Source organism: Phoca vitulina, unplaced genomic scaffold, assembly GCF_004348235.1.
Source record: "Phoca vitulina isolate PV1807 unplaced genomic scaffold, GSC_HSeal_1.0 scaffold15, whole genome shotgun sequence".
NCBI classification, from domain to species: Eukaryota; Metazoa; Chordata; class Mammalia; order Carnivora; family Phocidae; genus Phoca; species Phoca vitulina.
In genome coordinates this window covers 16,996,479-17,017,624 of record NW_022589718.1, presented here as the reverse complement: position 1 = coordinate 17,017,624, position 21,146 = coordinate 16,996,479, and the positions used below count along the sequence as shown (strand labels likewise).

At 32.9% G+C, this 21,146-nt stretch overlaps 1 protein-coding gene across 3 annotated transcripts in view; it reads left to right on the top strand.

Moving 5' to 3' along the window:
- SGCZ (sarcoglycan zeta) overlaps positions 1-21,146 on the top strand; it is a 1,037,264-nt gene that overhangs the window by 828,616 nt on the left and 187,502 nt on the right. For all 3 annotated transcript variants that reach the window (XM_032413510.1, XM_032413511.1, XM_032413512.1), the window contains exon 3: positions 4,787-4,888. In XM_032413510.1, coding sequence (XP_032269401.1) covers positions 4,787-4,888 — 102 coding nt within the window. The remainder of the gene's footprint in view (positions 1-4,786; positions 4,889-21,146) is intronic.

Below are 21,146 nucleotides of genomic sequence, written 5' to 3'. Positions count from 1 at the left end.
TAATTCAAATTCTGAGGGTAGCCACCTTCTAAACAGCTCTCCTAATACCAGATAGCTAAGCATCATAAAGAATCTTGTGTGAGGACAGAGTGCACTAGGGTAAGATCACTGCAAAGTTATGAGTGTGGATTTTAAATTAAAATGACATGGCTATCAATATTCTTTCTTTACATCTATACCTATTATTTATTTTAATGTCTATTTCTCATAATAAATTCCAAAAAGAATATTTCTCAACAAAGTATCTTCCACCTTGCCCAAAAAATCAAGTGCATGAAAATTATAGTAAAGATTGTTTGCAGTTTCTATAGATAAATTCTATGGATTTTGGTGATAATATGATTTTATAAGGACTTTTGTTTTATTATTTATCATGTAAAGATCTAAATTCTACTGATCAATTAAATACTCAAGCATTCAGTATATACATACCACATAAAACCACTGTTGGAAAGACTATGCTGGAAGAAGGAGTAAGTACATACATAAATAAGATCATTTACTTTTTAAGAAGAGTTAACTAAAACTATAATCAGAATATGATACATTTTATCAAAAAATACAAATATAGCAGTTTGGATATAGAGAGTAGAAAGTTTCAAATTCAAGCTGTCTGGCTCCACATTCCCTTCTAAAATGACACTACACTGTCTGTCAAGAGTAGGTAAGTGATTTGTGAGATTACTAGATGATGAATAACTGCATCATAACTATAATGATGATAAAGCTTGATGTAGAGTCTACTGAAGCTCGAAGATAATCTCTCTGAAAATAAACAATATGAATTTTATAATAATGATATGAGACAAAAATTTAAATTATTTTTGGTAGAATATTAAAAATGGTTAAAGCTATTGAATACTTCTATATAAGTAAGGTATTATTGTAAGGTCTTTATATCCTCATGCAATCCTTGCAATAAATACATTAAGTTGTGTTTTTACTGCTTTTACTGGTGATAAATTTAAGGTGATAGTATTATTTAAATTAAATTAAAAAACAAAGAAATTAGTTAAGTTCAAGCCTACATAGGACAAAAATGACAGAGCCAAGGTTGAGGCCTGAACCATAGGTATATTAAATCCTTTATTTTCTGGTGTTTTGGCAATGTCATCCTTAGCAGCAAATCCGGAAGTTATTTTCTCCCTTTTAGATGTTGAAGGGACCAAAAATATAGTGCATCAAGAAAGTATAGTGACGGTAAGAATAAAATCACTTTCTAATGCTCCTGCAGAAGAGAAACCAGATTATTTCACCATCTCATAAATTATTAATGGACTTGGTACATGCATGGGAGGATCAGGTTGACTTTACTGAATATATTATGCACCTCTCTGTATTTTATAACTACATGTAGATAACATGTAAGAACTTAAATATTCACTTTTTAATTCAAAATAGGAGAAATAAAAGGAGGGACAAATGGATATAGTAGAGTGAGGTTAGATTCCAAACACAATACTACCCTAAGACTCCTATATTTATACAGGGTAAAATCTATTCATCTAATTAAATAAAATAGATTTATATGCCCTAAGTCATATATTATATAGAAACTATAAAAGGAAAACATTGAGTTTGATTCAAAACTTTCCAAAATTAAATATGCATATAGCATAAGTAATATCACAGTTAACTTTGGATGCCCAGTTCTTTTATTTCTAACCATCTTATGAAAACATTTTTTTAAGATTAATGTTGAACTGGGAATTATGTTTATGATAGAATTTATTTCTGTTGTTCTAAGTTAGACTAATAGTTGCCTTAGATGTTTCCATAGCAACTTCAATGGGGAACATTTCAGAACACTTCCTTCCGGCAGGCATTTGAGTATATATATATGGACAGTCACTGTGTGAAATTTAGTCAAGAAAATCTCTCAGGGGGTGCCTGGGTGGCTCAGTTGGTTAAGCAACTGCCTTCGGCTCAGGTCATGATCCTGGAGTCCCTGGATCGAGTCCCTCATCGGGCTCCCTGCTCAGCAGGGAGTCTGCTTCTCCCTCTGACCCTCCCCCCTCTCATGTGCTCGCTCTCTCTCATTCTCTCTCTCAAATAAATAAATAAAATCTTAAAAAAAAAAAAAAAAAAGAAAATCTCTCAGGGACAAAATAATATTTTAAAACCATGTGTCACTTTGTACATTCTCTCTGAATTACAAAGAGTTTGGTCTCCACTCTGTTTCTGCCCACTGCTCAGGTGTTCTTCAGGCTTCATGATGTCTGGAAATTTTTTTACCTTCAAGATCTCAAAATCTGCAAAAAAAAAAACCCTCAAAATCTGAAGTTCTATTTTCTGATGATAAACCTGTGTTAACATTTCTCATATTTCTTAACTCCTACTGAATTCGATCATTAATTGATCATCAGTTGCCATTCCCTAACCCAGTGCTATTTTTGCTGTCCAACATTGGTGTTCTGGCTTTACTTATCTCTGCCCAATGAGAAAAATGATGGTCAGCCATTTGAGGATCATCATTTTTTGCTATTTTGACATGCCACATACTTACGACCTTCTGCCATTCCTGCTTAGCAAATCCTGTTTTGAGTCTCTCCCTGTTAATTCTGCCAGTTTCTGTTCCTAGATAGGTATGATGTTGCCAGATGATACTAATTAGAGCCCACAAATGGGTGACTATGTAATTGATGTCTTTTTATTTATTTATTTATTTGACAGAGAGATACACAGCGAGAGAGGGAACACAAGCAGGGGGAGTTGGAGAGGGAGAAGAAGGCTTTCCGCTGAGCAGGGAGCCTGATGTGGGGCTCAATCCCAGGACCCCGGGATCATGACCTGAGCAGAAGGCAGACGCTTAACGACTGAGCCACCCAGGCACCCCTGTAATTGATGTCTAAATCAGAAACACTTTTCACTTTTGAAAGTGAAAGAGGATAATATAAAAGTGGTATAAACCAGCTCTGTCTCAGAGAAACTAGGGTGTGTCATTCCAACAAAAGTAGACCTATTTTCTCATCAGAATAAGTCTTCAGTGATGCCTGAAATTCTTTTTAAATTTTTTATAAAAAATTTAGTCAATTCCCTATTAGCCATTTCTAGTGTTAGCTCTAAGTTTGAGTCTCAAGAAATGAATCCCTTCATCCATCCCAAGTTTAATTCAACCAGAATTCATTACTCTGTCCTTCCATTAGAGGACTGAAACCTCACCATGTCAAAATATCTCTCAGTAGTCATTTTCCTTGTGTGATTAAAAAAAGTCCTTTAATTCTTACTCAAAGTTCTATTCATTTCTTTTGGGGAAGAAGGTGGGGTCAGGTGGTAGAGGCTGAGTCCATCATAATTTCTTAGTTTTCTTCTGACACTGATTATAGCCTCCCAGAATGTATGAAATGCTTCTTTCCAACCTGTAGACCTGGTCATTATCTAAGAGTTTCTCTGTGGTTTTATAGACATATTTCTGTGGGGGAATTACTCATCCATTATAGTAGATTCAAGCGTGCCTTAAGCAATTGTCACTCTCCAATCCTCTTTTTTACAGATGTGTTAGTTGATGGATAAATATCTGAATTTTCAGTGATACCTCAAAGTTAGGAAGTCCAAAGCTAAACTCATTTTGCCATTGAGTGTACAAATTTCATTATTCCAATTTAAAAAATCATTGCATTTCCTTATTGGGTCATAGTCACAAACCTGGGGTTAGTCATAAATGTCCCTGTTTCTAGTATCTCCAGATAAAATTAGTCACCTTGTCTTGTAGGCTGTTCTTCCACCACCCTCCTTACATGTATTACCAAGTTGTGCCTTCTTACTGATATTCTATCAGTTAGCCCCACATAGTGCTCCTACTACGTTAATCTTAAAGCTTAACTCTGATCATTTCAAGCCATTGAGCTATTCAAGAACTTTTTGTTTCTTCTTCTTTTGACGTAAGTACAGACTCCTTACCTTTGCATTCATGGCTTTCCTTTCACTGGCTTCAAAACATACGCCCAGTTGTTTTTTCTCACAATAGTCCATATATTAGCAAGATTGGATGGCATGCTATTTCTTAATGTTACAGAACGTTCATTCTGTAATGGACATCTATGTCGAAACATCCATCCCTCTATGGACATCTCCTGTTGAAACTCCATATTCTTAAGGCCCTTCTCAAAGTTAATCTCTTCCATGAGAAATTGTTCACTCTTTTATCAAATTTGAAATCTTTCTTTAATTCCTATTAGCACTCCGTTCTTACTTTTTAAATTTATTTTATTCTATCTCATAAATGTTATTTATGTACTTGTTTTATCCTCCTTATAGAGTGTTGTTTTCTGAAGGAGAGGGTATAAGATTTACTCATGGTTTGAATACAAGAACACCAAGCTTATGCTAGCCAATTATTAAGTACTTGTTGAAATCATTGTACAAATCTATTTGACTACTGTAGAAATATGTGATAACTGTGATGTAAAAATATTGCTAGAACTCTCTGCAAGCAAAGTTGTTTCCAATAGTCAGATAGCAAGTATCATTATACCCCCAAAATAGTTAAACTGGCTGATGCATGAAACAAGTACAGGATTTTTTTCATAGGTAAATCCTAATCTCTGATAGAGCTAAGAAAAGATACCAGGTCCTTAATATACCTCTTTTCCTGTTCATTTTAAACAGAGCCCTTTATATGCATGCAAACTGCTGCAATCATTCATTAAGTAGATTCAATCTCTCATTTTCCTTAAATCATCACTGATTTGAGCTTACTGTTTTCTCAATTTAGCCCTAAGAAAATTATGGCCAGTTATTCATTCTCTAATTAACCTAAAAGTGAATTATATTTCATTGCTTGTAGGATGGTATGGGAAATCTGAGAGTCACCAAGAAGGGAATCCGACTTGAAGGTATATCTGAGTTTCTACTTCCATTGTATGTGAAAGAAATTCATTCCCGAAAGGTATGTGATCCTGGCTTTGGCTTACTGTAAAAGATAATTTAGAGGTTATGTTTTAGCTTGAAATAGGAGGCTAAAACCCCCTTATCTCTTCAGCATGTATTTAGTTTCCTTAAGCTAAAGATTGATTTGAAGAAATCAAAACAGTGAAACAATTGAAAAACCAGTGGAGAAGGTTAGTTTTAAACTGACAAATTAGAGAACCATTTTGAATTAAACTGCAGTGTTGCTTTAGTTAGTCTATAAATTTGCCCCTCTATTTTTCAATAGAAGTAAAAAATACACAATTATAGTAATTTCAAAAGGGGCATTTGATACATCTTGAGTAATTTTTGCAGGAAACATTGACGTGAATAAATGGTTTTATTTTAATATATTATAAATCTTTTTAGCTCAAATGAACATGCTTTTTCTAAAAAAAGATGAGGAAGAGTCTTAGTATAGAAATTCCATTTATTTCTGGATGAACATTATTTAAAACAAGTGAGAATATTTACCCTTTCAAATGTGTGGGGGGGTGTGTGTGTGCCTTGTGGGTACTTTATCTCACTGAGCAGCATGCTAAAAATCAAAACATTGTAGCTTAATCATTGTGCATTTTGGCTTCAGTGTGTTACTTTTCAGAAAGTAGCAAGTATTCTTGGGTACATGAAAATAAAACTAGAATCTTTCAAAATCTATTGGGCATATGTGTGTATGTGTGGAAATTTAGTAAGTCAGAAAAAATGAAAATCTTGTTACTGTATAAAATGTGGAAAGATTATTAACCTTACTTCATAAATATGAAAGTCTATTTTAGATTAGAATAATTTTTAAATATTACCAATATAATATATTAGCAAATGGGTTTCATAGTAAGCCATGGTTTAATAATTTGCTTCAAAGCTATTTTTCCCTTAAATATCAAAGTGAAAACAAAACAGAGGATTATTTTTATAAAACTTCTAATTAGGTTAATTATATTAACTTTAAATTTTATTTTATTCTGTATGAACCTGCAGAGCTTCACAAATACGTTACATTGATTGCCACTCTAGGTACTAGAATTTTACATTGAGGGATTACTTGCTGGATTTTGGGAAGATGAATAATATGATAGACACATGTATGAAAACCTGACCTTACTATAAAAACTTATTAAATTTAAAATAAAAAAGTTGTATTTTTGTTTTATTTTCTTTTTATGAAAACTAAAAGACTAACATGCATACCCACGTTAGTGCCTTCCCTCTGACTGGACATCACCACCACTAACTTATTTACTGGTTCTTCTTGTGGTTGGCACTATTAAACAGTTTAATATTTGAGGAAATGAAAACTTATGCATGGAAATCAAGAAATTACTTAACACAGGAAGGTGAGAGTAATCATAGGCAGGAACTTCTTCGAAAATGCATTCCACTGATAAGTCCAGGGACAGCAAAGATTTACCTTCGAAGCCATTTTAGATCAATTTAGAGTGGCTGCCTGGGAATCCAACTTAGAGAAGGGTTGGTAAGCCCTTCGCCAGCAGGCAGGTCACAGAGTTTATCTTCCCAGCCAGAACATTTTTGAGAGTGTAACAACAGCTGTAAACCAGGATTCTCCTGGGAAACTGGGATATATGTTTACGCCATCAGTGGACCAAATAAGAGAGTCGACTAATGTGTGAGCTTCAAAGTGTGAGCTGGTGGCAGTCAGGCTCTCTAACCTTTATCCCTGGGGAAGTTCATCACCTCAAGTTCATAAGCATTTCCCAAACCCACTGTGTTGATTGAAACCTCTATGCTCCTTTCACATCCCAGACCTGTTGCTTGTCCTCACATCTCTTCTCTTATCATTTGTCTCTCAGTGGTGACTGCAAAGCCTGGCACAGTGAGAGCAGGTGGGACCATGTGTCCTCAACAGTCAGACAGGAGGCTGGGTGTGACAAGAGAAAAAATAGAGATTCGTTTCCTCTTTGAAAATTTCTCTACACACACACTATGAACACAAATGAAGAGAAAAATATGTCTTTTATAAACAGTTCCCGGCTTAGGATTCTTTTGTCCATGAATGTATGCAGTTGTTCATTCTCTGCCATAAAGCTTATTCACTGTTTTAAAAAGCCAGCCACAGTATCCCTGAGCCTGAGTTTTCTTAGTAATAAAGTGAGTTTTGTAGAAACTTATCAAAACACTTAATTCTTAGATTAAGAAAGAATACCAAAATTTCAGTAATACTAGTAGAAATGAGATTTTTCAAAACCCCATTATACATTTCAGTATTTACACACATTTTTGTGTATTCAAATAATTTTTATGATAAAATGTTAAAGTTCCTGTAGGTCTAAGTTAAAGAAATCTACTCAATTAAAAAGATACTTATAAAGATTCAATTAAGATGAGAAAAATACTACTATTGTGTACAACAATTTTAATTTGTGTAAATTTTTTTCCTGCAATTTTGATTTGTGTGTGTATGTGTGTGTGTGTGTGTGTGTGTGTGTGTGTTTTCCTGAATTAATGTCAATGGGTAGCGTTCTTTATATTTAGTAAGTATTCCACTCTGAAATAAAGAATTTTTTTATTTAAAGTAACTTCCTGGTTATGTAGGAATTTAATCCCATACAACTAGACAGAATGATCTCTATTAATCAAAAAATGCAGTTGCCCACAGACACCCACATCTAGTCTCCTAACCTAGTAAACCATGGGCTGTTTCTACTCTATGCTAACTGGTCCCCTGCCCCTACCAGCAGGTATCTATAGATATTTGAAGTTTATTATTATATATCACAGTTTATTCTCTTCTCCATGCTTTTAAAAAAGCAACCTTTTTAAAGTGGTCCATTATTATCAGTACACAGGAAAATATTATATTCTATATTTGAAATATCTGAAGAATTCAATGTATCTTTCAGAATTAGCAACACTATTTTCAGGGAGTAAGGACTTACTAAACATTAGTGAAGTTAAATATATAGTTTTCTTCAGGTAGGAAAAGTATGAAAGATATGGGATTTGGGGCTACCTTACATAAATGATAATAATGAAAGTAAGATTTTGAATCAATATTCAATGCACATGATCTAACGTGAGGTCAGAATTTTTGAACTGTCAGGAAATTAGGACATGTAATCATCAGGCTTTTTTTCCCCAAGGTTTCATGAGTCCAGAGAACTAAGGTGGTTAAATTACCTACATTTTACTGATTCTTGCCCGAAAAATTTGCATCATGCAGTTCTCTAGGACTTTTTGTGTTACCCAGCCTCATCTAATATTAATTGAACAGCTCTCTTATTAATTTTTTTCTGTTCAAGTGTTCTTAATTAAGGTGATACCTCACTGTTGACCCCTATCCCAGCATCCTTCATGATGGACTGATAATTATGCAAGAGAACTGCCACCAGATAATTCCAATTCCTGTAACTCCACAGCAAAGCAAAGTGAAATTTGAGCTCTTGGGACTCCTGTGTTAGCAGAGCTGGGAGGAAGGCTATGCTCTCCCCTTCATGTACAGTCATTTCATTTGGCCTCAAAGCTGGGATGCTCCTGGTCACAACCAGTTTTTGGCCTTGTATTTTCAATTATTCTTTATAGAGTTCAGACACAAAGCCATGGGGCCAGACAAACATAGCAGACTTCTTCCCTGCATATACAACATACCCAATTCCTGACCCTGTATCTTTCAGGTACCTTGGCAAATCTCCTCCATGCAAATCAGTGCATACAAAGAAATATCTGCAAGTTTGTGTAGTCATTTTATTATCATCATTATTATCATTATCATTTTACATTTAAGTGTTTAATTGTGTATTATTTTGCTATAATGTCTTTATTCAAGTTAAAAACACATATCACCCCAAAAATTTTTACATTCAGAAAAGAAACCATTAACATATGATAAAAATCATCCCAACTAGGTAATTACACATCTGCACAAATAAAAGGGTAAGTATAGAGAGAGACAATTACATGCTATTTTTAATTAATATATTACACATGCTTTAATAAATGAAAAATCTGAAATTAAAGGGAAAGCGTTGCTGAGCTTAAATATTTCTTTATCACAAGAATTTTTTTTAAAAAACTTGTCTTTATGGTTAAGAATAAAAGACTCTGAATATCATTAAGAAGCTGGATGCATTAGCTCCATATTTTAATTTCAGACAGTGTTCATTAACTCCCTGCAGTGCAATCTGAGGTGATTAGCTCCTCTCCAATTTGTCCTTACCCCTCTTCATTTTCAATTTTTTTGATAATTATATTATTTTAACTTTGTTAGAATTCATAATATTTACATTCTGTTCTGCAACTTTAATTGCCTTGGCACTTTGGTCTTAATTCTACAGATAGATGGCTGTGGTACTAACCATCAGCTCCTTTTATTATGGCTTCTTCATGATGGAGTTTGTTATTCCAATCATTTCTTCCTTACTTGTATTTCATTGTTAATTAGTTTTGTTTGTTAATCCTTGAAATATTTCATGCTGAAGGTGTCTCACTGTTGTCTTTATTCTTTTCTGGGAGTACTATTAATGGTTCATCCCTTCTTTTCCTGTTACCTAATTGCTCTCTTCAATTCCACCACTGAATATTGCCATAAAAAGTTTGTGGGCAGCCTGGTATGTTTCTCCTGCTGATGACATGAACTTTCTGCCTAGATGCCTGATACATTTTTGCCATTTCATTTTAGGGAAATGTTGTCTAGTATATCACTCAATATCTTTCATTTTCATTTGCTTGGGGCTTCAATTCAGAGAAAGCAATAATTCTTGTGTTGGATCATCTTTGTCGTCCACAGCTATCATAATTTCTTTAATTATTTTTAAACTCTTTATTGTTCTTCTGCATGCAAGTAACTGTCATTATCTGCAGTCTTTCTTCCATATCTTTATTTTTTTTCACATGAATTTTGCCCTTGCTCTAATTCTTTTATTTTATGTATAAGGGTATTGTTCTGATTATTGGAATTTTCCATACATCCATAGTCTCCTTGTAAATCATATTAGGTTATTTTATTGTCTTTGAGCTATGGTTTTATTAAAATTAAAAATTTATCATTCTAAAACTTAAAGCACTTGCCTGACCTAGTTTGAATGATCTCCACTGATCACAATTTGAGGTAGGGGAATTACTGTCTTAGTTACTTTGTTTCACCAGCGAGATGGTTGCTGGGAAGAGGAGGATAGATGGGGACTTTTTTTTCCCTGTCTGAAGTACTACAAAATGACATGCCAACCAGATGTGGACTGTTTTAATTCTGTGGGTCTTACTGGCCCTTTCTGCCTCTGAAGAATTCTTCCAGTGGTGCATATATTCTTGGTAGGCTTTTTTCAGTACCATCTACTTTGCCACCTTCTTTTCCTCTATCCACATAAGTTTATTTAGGTTAGACTTCTCTGAAATATATTAACACTCCTTTTCTTCTGGTGATATAGATGAAAGTAGGGTAGGGATACATGTTATAAGGTACTATGAAGTAATTGCTTTCTTTTCTTGGCTTCCACTTTTTCAAGTTTATAGCATAAGCTTAAATCAAAATTGTCAGCTGTTCCAAGAAAAAAATAATTTTTAAAAGAAAGATTTGTGGGGTGCCTGGGTGGCTCAGTCAGTTAAGTGTCTGCCTTCAGCTCAGGTCATGATCTCAGGGCTCTGGGATGGAGCCCCGCATCAGGCTCCATGCTCAGTAGGGAGTCTGCTTCTCCCTCTCCTTTTGTCCCTCCCCATCACCCCACCACCCCGCTAATGCTCTCTCTCTTACTCTGTCTCTCTCAAATGGATAAATAAAATCTTTAAAGAAGAGAAAGAATTGTGATTTAATTTTTTAAGCAGTGAAGGAGAGAAGATTTTGAAAACTTTTCTATTTGGATGTATAGTATTAGGTAAAATCCTTCCTTCCCTCCTTCATTCCTTTCTTTTCTTTTCTTTTCTTTCCTTTTCTTTTTTCTCTTCTTTCTTTCTTTCTTTCTTTCTTTCATGGCCAATAGTCCCTAATACTATAATTTGAATAATCCATTTGTCCTATCACTGATTTGAAGAATGACTTTCTCATATACTACATTCTTAAATGTACATGGATTTATTTCTGGTCTCTCTGTTCTGTTCTGTTGACATACTTAGACTAAAATCAAACTTTAGGAATTTTTTTTTTTATAACTATGAGAGCAAGTTCTTTTTTATTACTCTTTTTCAAAAGTTTTTGCCTATTGTGCATTTTCTCTTTCAAATGAACTTAATAATCAGCTGTCAAGTTTCATAAAAATTCCTGTTGAGAACTTAATTATGGTTAATATAATTTGTGGGAAATTGACATCTTTATAGTTTCGAGTTATCCTATCTAGGAACATGGCTTCTCTTTTGATTTTTTTTTAGAACTTACTTTGCATTGCTTAGGAACATTTCTTAATATCGTTTTCATATAAGCATTAAAGATTTGTTGTCAATCACATTATGGTTCTTATTGCATATAGGAATGGCTTTTCCATTCACTTTTCTCATCGGCCTTTGTGCTTATATAAAAAAGCTGTTCTTTTTGGTGTGGATATATTCTGACCATTTTTTTAAAATTTTATTATTTCTATTATATTTAAAATCATTTTTGGCCAATAATGATTTTTAATAATAACAATCAGCTTACACTAGAACTCTAGAGTGAAATTCCTGGTTTCAAATCCTGGCTCTGTGAGTTAGCAGTTTTGACTAATTACCTTATTTAACTTCTCTGTGCCTTACTTTTTTCATATGTAAAATAAAGTTCATAGTAGACCCTAATGTTTTTATTATTAAAACAATAGTAGTGTGCAGCCCTACTAAGAGAAATATTACTTTTAATAAAAGTCAAACATTACATTAAATGCTTTGCATATTTTAGCTCATTCATCCTTACTGTATGATATGTATTATTATGAAAGAATATATTTTGAAAGTAGAGTTTAAGGATTTGCTGACACACTGTAAATAAGATGTAATAATAAGAGATAATCTAATATTATATCAAAATTTTTGTTCTGAGTTGCTATTAACCAATTGGGGGAAAGTAGGGAGTGGGGGAAGATTGTGAGCACATTTTTGGAACTGTTAATTTGCCTATTAGGAGAGCATGGATTTCAGGTTATATAGGTGGATCCATGAGTCTGGATTTCATGTTGGAGGTGCAAGTTAGAGATATAAATTAGAGATATTGTCTGTCTCTATCTATCTGCCTATGTATCTGCCTATCTACCTGATTTCAATACATGAGATTAGACAAGGATATCAAGTAAGTGAGTGTAAATAGAAAATTTAAGGAAGTTTATTGAATGAATCCTTGGGCATCCAAAATTGAATAGTTTGGAAAGAAGTGGAAGAACCAAACACAGACTAAGAAGGAAAGGAGATTGAAGTAGGAGGAAAGCCAAAAGAATGTGGTATCTTGGAAGCAGAAAGAAGAAAGGGTTTCCAGGTTGATAGAGTGAAGAACTGTTTCTGATAGGCCAACTAAAATGAAGACTGAAAATTTATCCTTCCATTATTAGCTTGATTATGCCTTAATCAGAAGGTTTTTTTTTTTTTTTTTTTTAAACTACTTATTTATTTTAGAGAGAGAGAAGGCATGAGCAGGAGGGGCGGAGGGAAAGGGAGAGAGAATCTCAAGCAGACTCCCACTGAGTGTGAAGCCCAATGCGGGGCTCAATCTCAGGACCCTGATATCATGACCTGAACCAAAAACAAGAGTTGGACACTTAACTGACTGCACCACCCAGGTGCCCCAGAAACAAAATAGTTTTTATCACATTTTAATATATCTATTAATATGACTTTTATTTTTAATGTATTGATTGAATTTCATGAAAAGATATTCAAACATCAGAGCATCTTTTTATTACTGAGACAATCTTTTTTTTTGTTCATGAGGTAGCAATTTTTTATTAAACAATCCTGAACATTAAAATTTGCACTTTACAAACCATTTTTATACATACTACCTTACTTAATCCATACTGCTATCCATGAGGAGATATTGTCTTCATTTACATATGGCAATTCAGCTGCTTTAAATCACACAACATAAATCTTAATACTGTGACTAGAATCTCAGGCTTCCTGTCTTGAGTCACTGCTTTTAACAATTCATCAGACTCTCCAAATTAATCCTTTTTTACATATTCTCCAGGAAACCCAAATTTCTAATTATGTATCTGGAGTGCTGGGCTGGACCCATGGAAGAAGGTATGGGGACAGTTTGAGCACATTAGGTAGTAGACCTTGTTTAGGAACAAGAGAAAAAATAATAATACCATGGTAGGAAATTATCATTAAACTGGGAGACAGTTTGAAGTTGCTGAATATGTAAGCATAGGTGAAATTACTTGTCAAAGAAAATATTCCTTGGACTTAGAAACAACAAAAACAAACAAACAAACAAACAAACAAACAAATCTACAGGGAGACTCCAAAAAATACTGTGTATTTTTTTCTAGGGATTTTCTGTGATTGTCCTCTCACTAGTGTGGTCTCCCAGATTCCACTGAAGCCTTGCAGAGAAATCAAGATTTTCTGGTCACCTCATACTTAATCAGCTACCTTTATAAACAGACATGTAAACAAGTTACATGGTTCTCTTCTCTACCAAGACACACACACACACACACAGCCCTTCACTTACTACTTTTCAAGAAAATACGTGAGATAATGACACAGCAAACCCAGAACAAAGGAGAAGCACCCATTAGCTCAGGTTGCTGTTACATACAGAATCAGAATTTTTTTTTGGGGGGGGGGGGCAATCTGTTGCAGAGAACCCCGAACAGAGATATAGTAAACGTAGAGTAAAATTGAGATGCTAGTAAATATTACATCTTTTAATGCCTTACAATAATCTGATAAAACAATATATTTCAGTGTTAGGAATTACCTGCCTGAGGAGCACAAATAATTAAGCATCAAATACCTGCTCATTCATCTCCAATAGCTCCTGCTACCAATTATTAAGTATTTTCCATATGCTAACTGCTATGTGAAGGACCTGGTATGCATGCTTATCTAATTCTCACAGCAACCCGCATGAAGCAGACATTATTACATTCACTTTACAGATGAGAAAAAAGCACGTGGCTCAAAGAAGTTATATAACTTACCTGAGAATCACAAAAAGTTGTGCGACAAGGATCAAATACAGGTTTGTCAGACTCTTATAACCCATGCCCTTAACTACTGGGAAATCTCTACATCTATGAGTGGAATAAGCCAAGTCTTGTCAGGAAGAAGGTAAAGGGGATTTCTCCAGAATTTTATTATTATTCAGTTTGTGAAATATTGCATACTTTCTATAAAGTATGTTTTCTAAAATCCTTGCTATAGTTTGTTTTAAAATAGGTACTTAGGCCCTTTAAGAATTTTTCTTGCATGAGATAAAAAATAGACCATTGTTATACTGAATACCACTTTCTATCGAGTGGGATTTTAATGAAGTATCAGTGTCATTTCTTATAATGGAACTAAAAGAAATTGTACTCCAACTAGATTTCTTCACTATCCCCAAACTTACATATATATCTACATGAGCATGTGGGCGCACTATTGGTATACAGGATCATCTTAGTCATGATGAGGAGAGGGATTTACTGAAAATGTCCAGAGTTCTGGGAGCAGACCACAGAGAAAATATTAGCAACACACACATTAGTCCAGAGTTTTTCAAACTTTTTTGAATATGAACCACAGTGAGAAACAAATTTTACATTGTAGCCTAATATACACCCCGATTTTTTTCTAATTTAATGTATTATAGCAAGGCCATCCTATTTTAATTTTGATTGAATTAAATAATTAATATTTCATAGATATATATTTGTTGCAACCCACCAAATTGATTTAATGACCTTTTAATGTGTGTGATTTGAAAAACACTGCCCTAGCTATTAGCTCTTCAAATATTATGTTCAATTTGGCAAGGTATTTTCTCTTTTCTTTCAAGTGTCACAGATGTAATGGATTCTACAGTGGGGAATGTATAACACTTTATTTCAATTTCAAAGGAAAAAATACAAAAGGTCTAAATACCATGAAGGCAACAATCCTATGTTTTGAGCACTTCCTACAACTGTGTCTGCTAGATTAAAAGCCCAGTGAAATTTTTAAACTTATTAGTATGTGTGTGTACTGAAAAATACATACATCTTAGTGAGTGTTTATTTTACTGAGAGAATGAATCATTAGTATATTCAAAAAATATAAATTAAAATCACACAAAAAGATGTTTCTCTGTCATGTTATACAATTGGAATAGGCAAACCTACTGGCCCTAATATCTTGCGTTTGTTTCACAAGTTTTTAACCAATATAAACATGTGGTGAATTAGATCCTGGAATTGCCATATATAGCATAAGAAATAGTAGCCATATTAACATCATACTCATAAAGCAGCAAGGTAGTTCTCGCTTGCATTGTCTAAAAAGAATTGAAGAGAACAGATCTCATTTTGAATTTTCAGAGCTTTATGTGTTTATTATGATCCTGTCTGTACTTGAACCACAAAATGATCTGCCTCATGTTCCTTATGACTATGATGTTGGTCGATGAAGTTGTTTGTATTAGTTTACACGTTAATGGTTTGTTGATTTTTTTTTTCCCTCTAGTTCTTTGTCCTAGATGTCCGCCCTGGGAACTGAGTTTGGGAATAATCTTAGTGACGGTATTTTCGCTTTGAAATGGGTCTTCCACACTAGATTAGTATCTATGGATCAAGTTGGTACACCTCCATAGGAGAGAATTTCAGCTGGGCTTTAAACAATGATTGGGGTTTGAATTTGAAATTACAGAATTTTTATGAGCAAGAAAATAATTTATAAAAAAACATTGTTTAGGAAACAGTAAATAGAACAGTTTGGTTTGATATGAGGAATCATATCAAATCCAGGCAGGCACACCCTAAGTGTGTCTCAAGGCTTTCCAGGGGGTAACAAGGCATGGAGTTATCCTTTCTAGACTCTCAAGTTTCAAATGCACTCTTTCCTAAATTTGATCTCCCTGAGAAGGGCCCTGTAGCTGCTACTTCTCTTTTTCCTGCTTCTCTACCACTACTACTCTTCCTTGTTTTACAGAAGTAAAAGACTGTCATTGGTCATTTTTTTTTTTTTTTTTTTACATTTTTAAAAATATTGTTGTGAATATAAGAAGTTTAGAGTGAGGGAGAAGTGGTTGGTTAAGCAACAAAAAAAAGTTTGAGGATACACTGCCCAGGAAGTAAAAGTAAAAAGTTGATAGATTGATAAGTCAATAAATAAATGTAAAAACAATAGAGATTGGAAAGTATCAGTGGCTGGGGAAGACTGTTGAAAGGGCAGCCTATGCATTCCTCCAGACCCTAAGCTCATGGCAGAAATCTCTCTTTTAGACTTATAAATAAAAAATAAGTTAATTATCATGGGATAATATTAATATATTTATTTGAAATGAAACATTCAAACTTTTTTTGATAGAAAGTAAGACTGCTTTTACTGATGATTTAGGTTAGATGGCGATGTGTTCTATCATTTGGATAAGCTCAATGTAGAACTCCCCAAAATTGGAACATTCCACAAAATACACTTAAAATACATATACAATAGTGTCACATAGTTTATCCCTTATAAACATTAAACTTTAGATGCCAAAAATATTTCAAATGTCAGCTTAAAAATATTTGAGGGGATATAGTTTTAAAAATATTTTAGGGACTTGAGTGAGCAAAAAAACATTTGAAGAACAAAGATAAAAAGGAGCAAGGGAACATTGATTTGGAATGCAGCTTATGGCTTTACACATGCAGGGTTTGAATGCTAAGGAATTTGGAATTTATCCCTAAGGCACTGATACTCTAAACTGCGCTATTATCTTACTTTTGCTTAGTATACTATATTTCAAGTTAATGAAATGCATTTCTTTAAAAATAATAAACAGATTTTTCATTAACTGGAAAAGCTCTTCATTCTTACCCATTATTTGAGGTTGCTGTATTTTAATGTGGTAGACAATCATTCTTTTTAATATTTCTGAGACATAGAATGTTAGAAATTTTATTAAAAGGTATTACACTGAGCCATAGATAAAGATATATTTTTTAAACAGAAATACTCAGTATCTTAATACTAAAATCCATTACTCTTAATTATTACAAATTAAAATATTCATATTTACTCAATTGATGGTTTATAAATGATTTCTAGATATGAGATTGTTCTTTCAAATGAAATCTTGAAAAAAATAAAAGCAATATAATGCAAATGGAAATGGAGATCTGGCCCATCCATGAGAAGAATCTGTTGGATCTCTGGTACTCCTGCATTATACCTGGAAAAACACTGGTTTTGACCAATATTTTTAGTGTCATCCTACACTTCATTCATTGTACACTCAGAACTATCACAATAAAATCCAATTACAAATACTGTAACTACCTTTCTGTCCATATTTTACCATAGTATGCTTCCTAATCATAAAAGCTCATACTTTATTATAGTCACGATTTTTGCTTTTTCAGATACTTCCCCCTTCTCTGATTTTCCTTTGATTTGCATTAATAAAATAATTGAAAGATTTAAGGTATAATCTCTACTTGTTAATTTTCTATCTCCATAACAATTGAAATCTCTTTTGAAGTAAAAGCAGCCTCCTATAAAACAGAACCTGCTTTAAATAGCACATGTGACAAAATAAGTAATCTTTATCACAAACTTACTAAGACATATCAAGATCCTAAAATTCCCAGAGACTAAGAAAAGAAAGAATAAGTTAATTCGATGTAATTTTGGTTTCATTAATTTTATTAATGCTAAGTGTAACATTATTATTACAATGAATCTATATGTTGCCCTTGGTCATCCTGCTTTTTAGAAACTTAAAGTTATATCCTGCAACTTTACAAATTTGGTTGGTTTCAACAGTTTTTTTGGTTGAATCTTTAAGATTTTTTATATATATCTTCAAGTCCACTTATAAGATTTGTATGGATTTCCAGGGAACTTAGGTCCTCTGGCTCCAATTTTCTGTCACTCTTGAATGTTTTGGTTTGTTTTTCCCCCTGTATCATATGAAAGTTTTTACTTCTGCTATGACATTTACCCAAATATGGATTTCTGTCATTTCCTGGATTTCCCTATTTTCTTAATCCTCTAAAATGAACAGATATATTCACACATGATTTTTTTTTTTAATTCTGTAAAGACCTCACAAAAGTTTTAAGGAGATGGAGTATTTACATTTTGATATGCAATGTGATAAAATGCTTTTATTTTACAGGAAGTCTAAAATTTTATTTTAGAAATTGTTTATACATAGGTATTAGACATCTATAATATAAAAGCATTTTATCATACTGCTGAGTCATTCTTGCATTTCTGTCTTATTTTTCTTTCCCTCCCTTTCAAGAACAACAACTGAAAAATTCTTCTATGCGAATATATGTTTGTGTATTTTTTATTAAAAAAAGGAAAATATGATGGAAAAATGCCCACCAATTTGTTAGTAGAATTTATATTTGATAATGAAATGAAACAGAACAGAATACAAATTTAATTTAGACACTTCAGTTTTTTAAAATTATTATAACAAGCATATGTCACAGGCCAAAAATTTGAACTCGTTTCAAGGCCCTAGTTTTCACACTATCCCTCAGGATCCCAGAGGATATTGTCATTTTCTCTCTTTTTTCTTTAGTTAAAAACATAGAGAAAGGAGTCTTTCTTGCTTTAAAAAAAAAAAAAAAAGGGTAGGTCAATGTACATAATTCAGGAAAGGAGAAAAAGAATGGAAAGAGGGAGAGAAAAGCTGAAAAGTACTGGAGGCATTTGTCAGATTCTATAAACATGGATGGGGCAGAAAAATAATTATGTATTCAGATTCTTTTCATAGATTTTGAGATATGCAAAGTAAGGTTTTGAACTATTAAAATTTACTTTGTGCTGTGAACTGTTTCTTTGACCCTGACACCACTCTAAGGCTGAATTACATGGTTCTAGTCTTTAACCAGGTCACGAAAGTATTAATTTAGAAATTTAAATGTCTGGGAAATAAGGAAGGAAACAATAAGAGGAATGGTTAATTAAATGTCATAGCTCTTTCATGCCCTGTAGTCACTGCCCATTGCCTACCTATGTAGTAGTTATTAGTGTAGTAAAAGTTATTGTAGCAGTATTTTTCCTTGATAAAATATTTAAGTTCATTTTATTCTCTATCTCTTTCTTATTCCTTGAAATATAAATTATTGCAAATAATGGTCTTCAATAAATTTTAGGTGTAATTAGTAATTGTCTGCCATTGCATTTCTTGCCAGGAGGTATTTGTGAAGTGAATTATATTTCTATTATTCTTACTTTATCCTCAAGTACAAAAGGAGAAACTTAACATAATTTATACAAATACCTGCATTTATTGCTTTTTGATCTTTTTAAAATCAGTGCTGAGGTACCACTGTGTCATTCTTGCCCTCTTCATCTATGATTTGCAATCAGCATTTCATGTCGCAGTTCACTCAGCTTAATACAGTTTCACCATCTTGACTTCTTCTTCTGATCATGAAAATCTAAAGGAGGGAAATAGAGTCAAAATACTCTTGACCATTAGATAACAGAGTTTATCAGAGAGAACTTGGGAAATCATCCAATTAGCAAAAAGCTTTGCAGGGAAAGTAATTCTAGTATTTCCAAGTGCTTTACACTACTACATTTGGAATAATGTTTAATTAGCTGAGTAGTCATTCAAATATCTAACCTTGTATGTTATTTCAAAATTCATAAAATTAGTGGACAGGCATATGGTTTTAATAGGGAAGTATATAAACTATTAATTTTGGTTAATTAAGAATTTTATGTCATACCATAATGTCACATTTAACTTATTGTTTGCTGTAATCATGTTGTTTATTAGACTATTTTTTGTTGTTATAATAGTTATGAAAAATAGTTTAATTGCTTAAAAGCAATATTCGAAGACTGATTCAGATAGCTTTTGCTAAAAAAAAAAAAAAAGGCTTTAACACAAAACTTAACACCTTAAAACCATAAGCATTTATTATTCCTCTCAAATTTTTGCATATTCAGGAAGTTTTTCTAGTTTGTACTAACTGGCCTGGGGATGGAAAATCTAGAATGTCCTCACAGTTATTTGTCAGTTGGCCATGATGGCTGAGATGACATTACATATGGTCTTTCATCATTTAGGTTAGTCGCTGCTTAATCACGTGAAAACACAATGGCTCCCAGCAGCAAAAGAAGGCAGCCCCCGTGTACAAGTGCATCTCAAGGCTCTGCTTATAGTCAGTTTGTCCATGACCCATTAGCCAATAAAAGTCACAAGATTGAGCCCAAATTCATTGGAGAAATTGACTCTATCTCCTAATGGTAAACAGTAAAGTCTGTTTACAAAGGACATACACCAATGGGAAGAATTTGTGGTCACTCTATAAGCTACTACAGAGGCTATCATTATTTCTGGTCTTAATAATTTTATAGCACTTTTTGTAGTTTTTTTGTAGTTTACTAGTATGATTTTTCATGAAAGATTGAATTATGTACTTATACATTTGTTTTAAAAGTAACATTTTAAATTAAACTTAAGATAAATATTTTCACTTAAAATCAGATAAGATTCCTAGATTTTTGCTATTTTATGTTTATGACATTGAAGATATGGAAACGCTGCTTATCAAATTGTTTTAGAAGTCTTGGTTTCGGGATGCTGAATCTTTCCTTCAATTTTTAAATAAGCAATATAAATATTAGGAATGTTGGATATTGTGATCATATCAACAAATGTAATTTATGTGGCATTACTCTGATTTACAAGGCATCTATCATGCCAATCATTACCCATTTCTTTGAATTTATGCAATTATGTTTTTCTTAGGATAGTAATATTAGTAGATTAGTTGTTGACATTGATTATCCTATGAAGATTTATAGCTTAGCATTATATTGTATTAAAATAAACACCAGCAAACATATGTGTCAATCTATTTGATCTAGGATCTTTACATAATAAAGCACCCTGAGCTAAGATAGATTACTTTAATGCTTTGTATGTTCTGCTTGTCTCAAAGTTGATTTAATGAATATTATAGATTTTGATGTAATTATCAGAGTCTATATTTCCTAATTGTTATTAATTGATAATTTCACTGAGGCTAAAAATCTCTAAACTTGGTTCTCTTTAATTTTCTATATCAAGCCATGTCTTACTGCTATAATATAACCAAACTGTATTTATAATTAATGTGAAAGTGGGTGTGCTATTTCCAGACTTATAATTGAATGGCTATAATTTCCTTTCTTACTGAAGTATA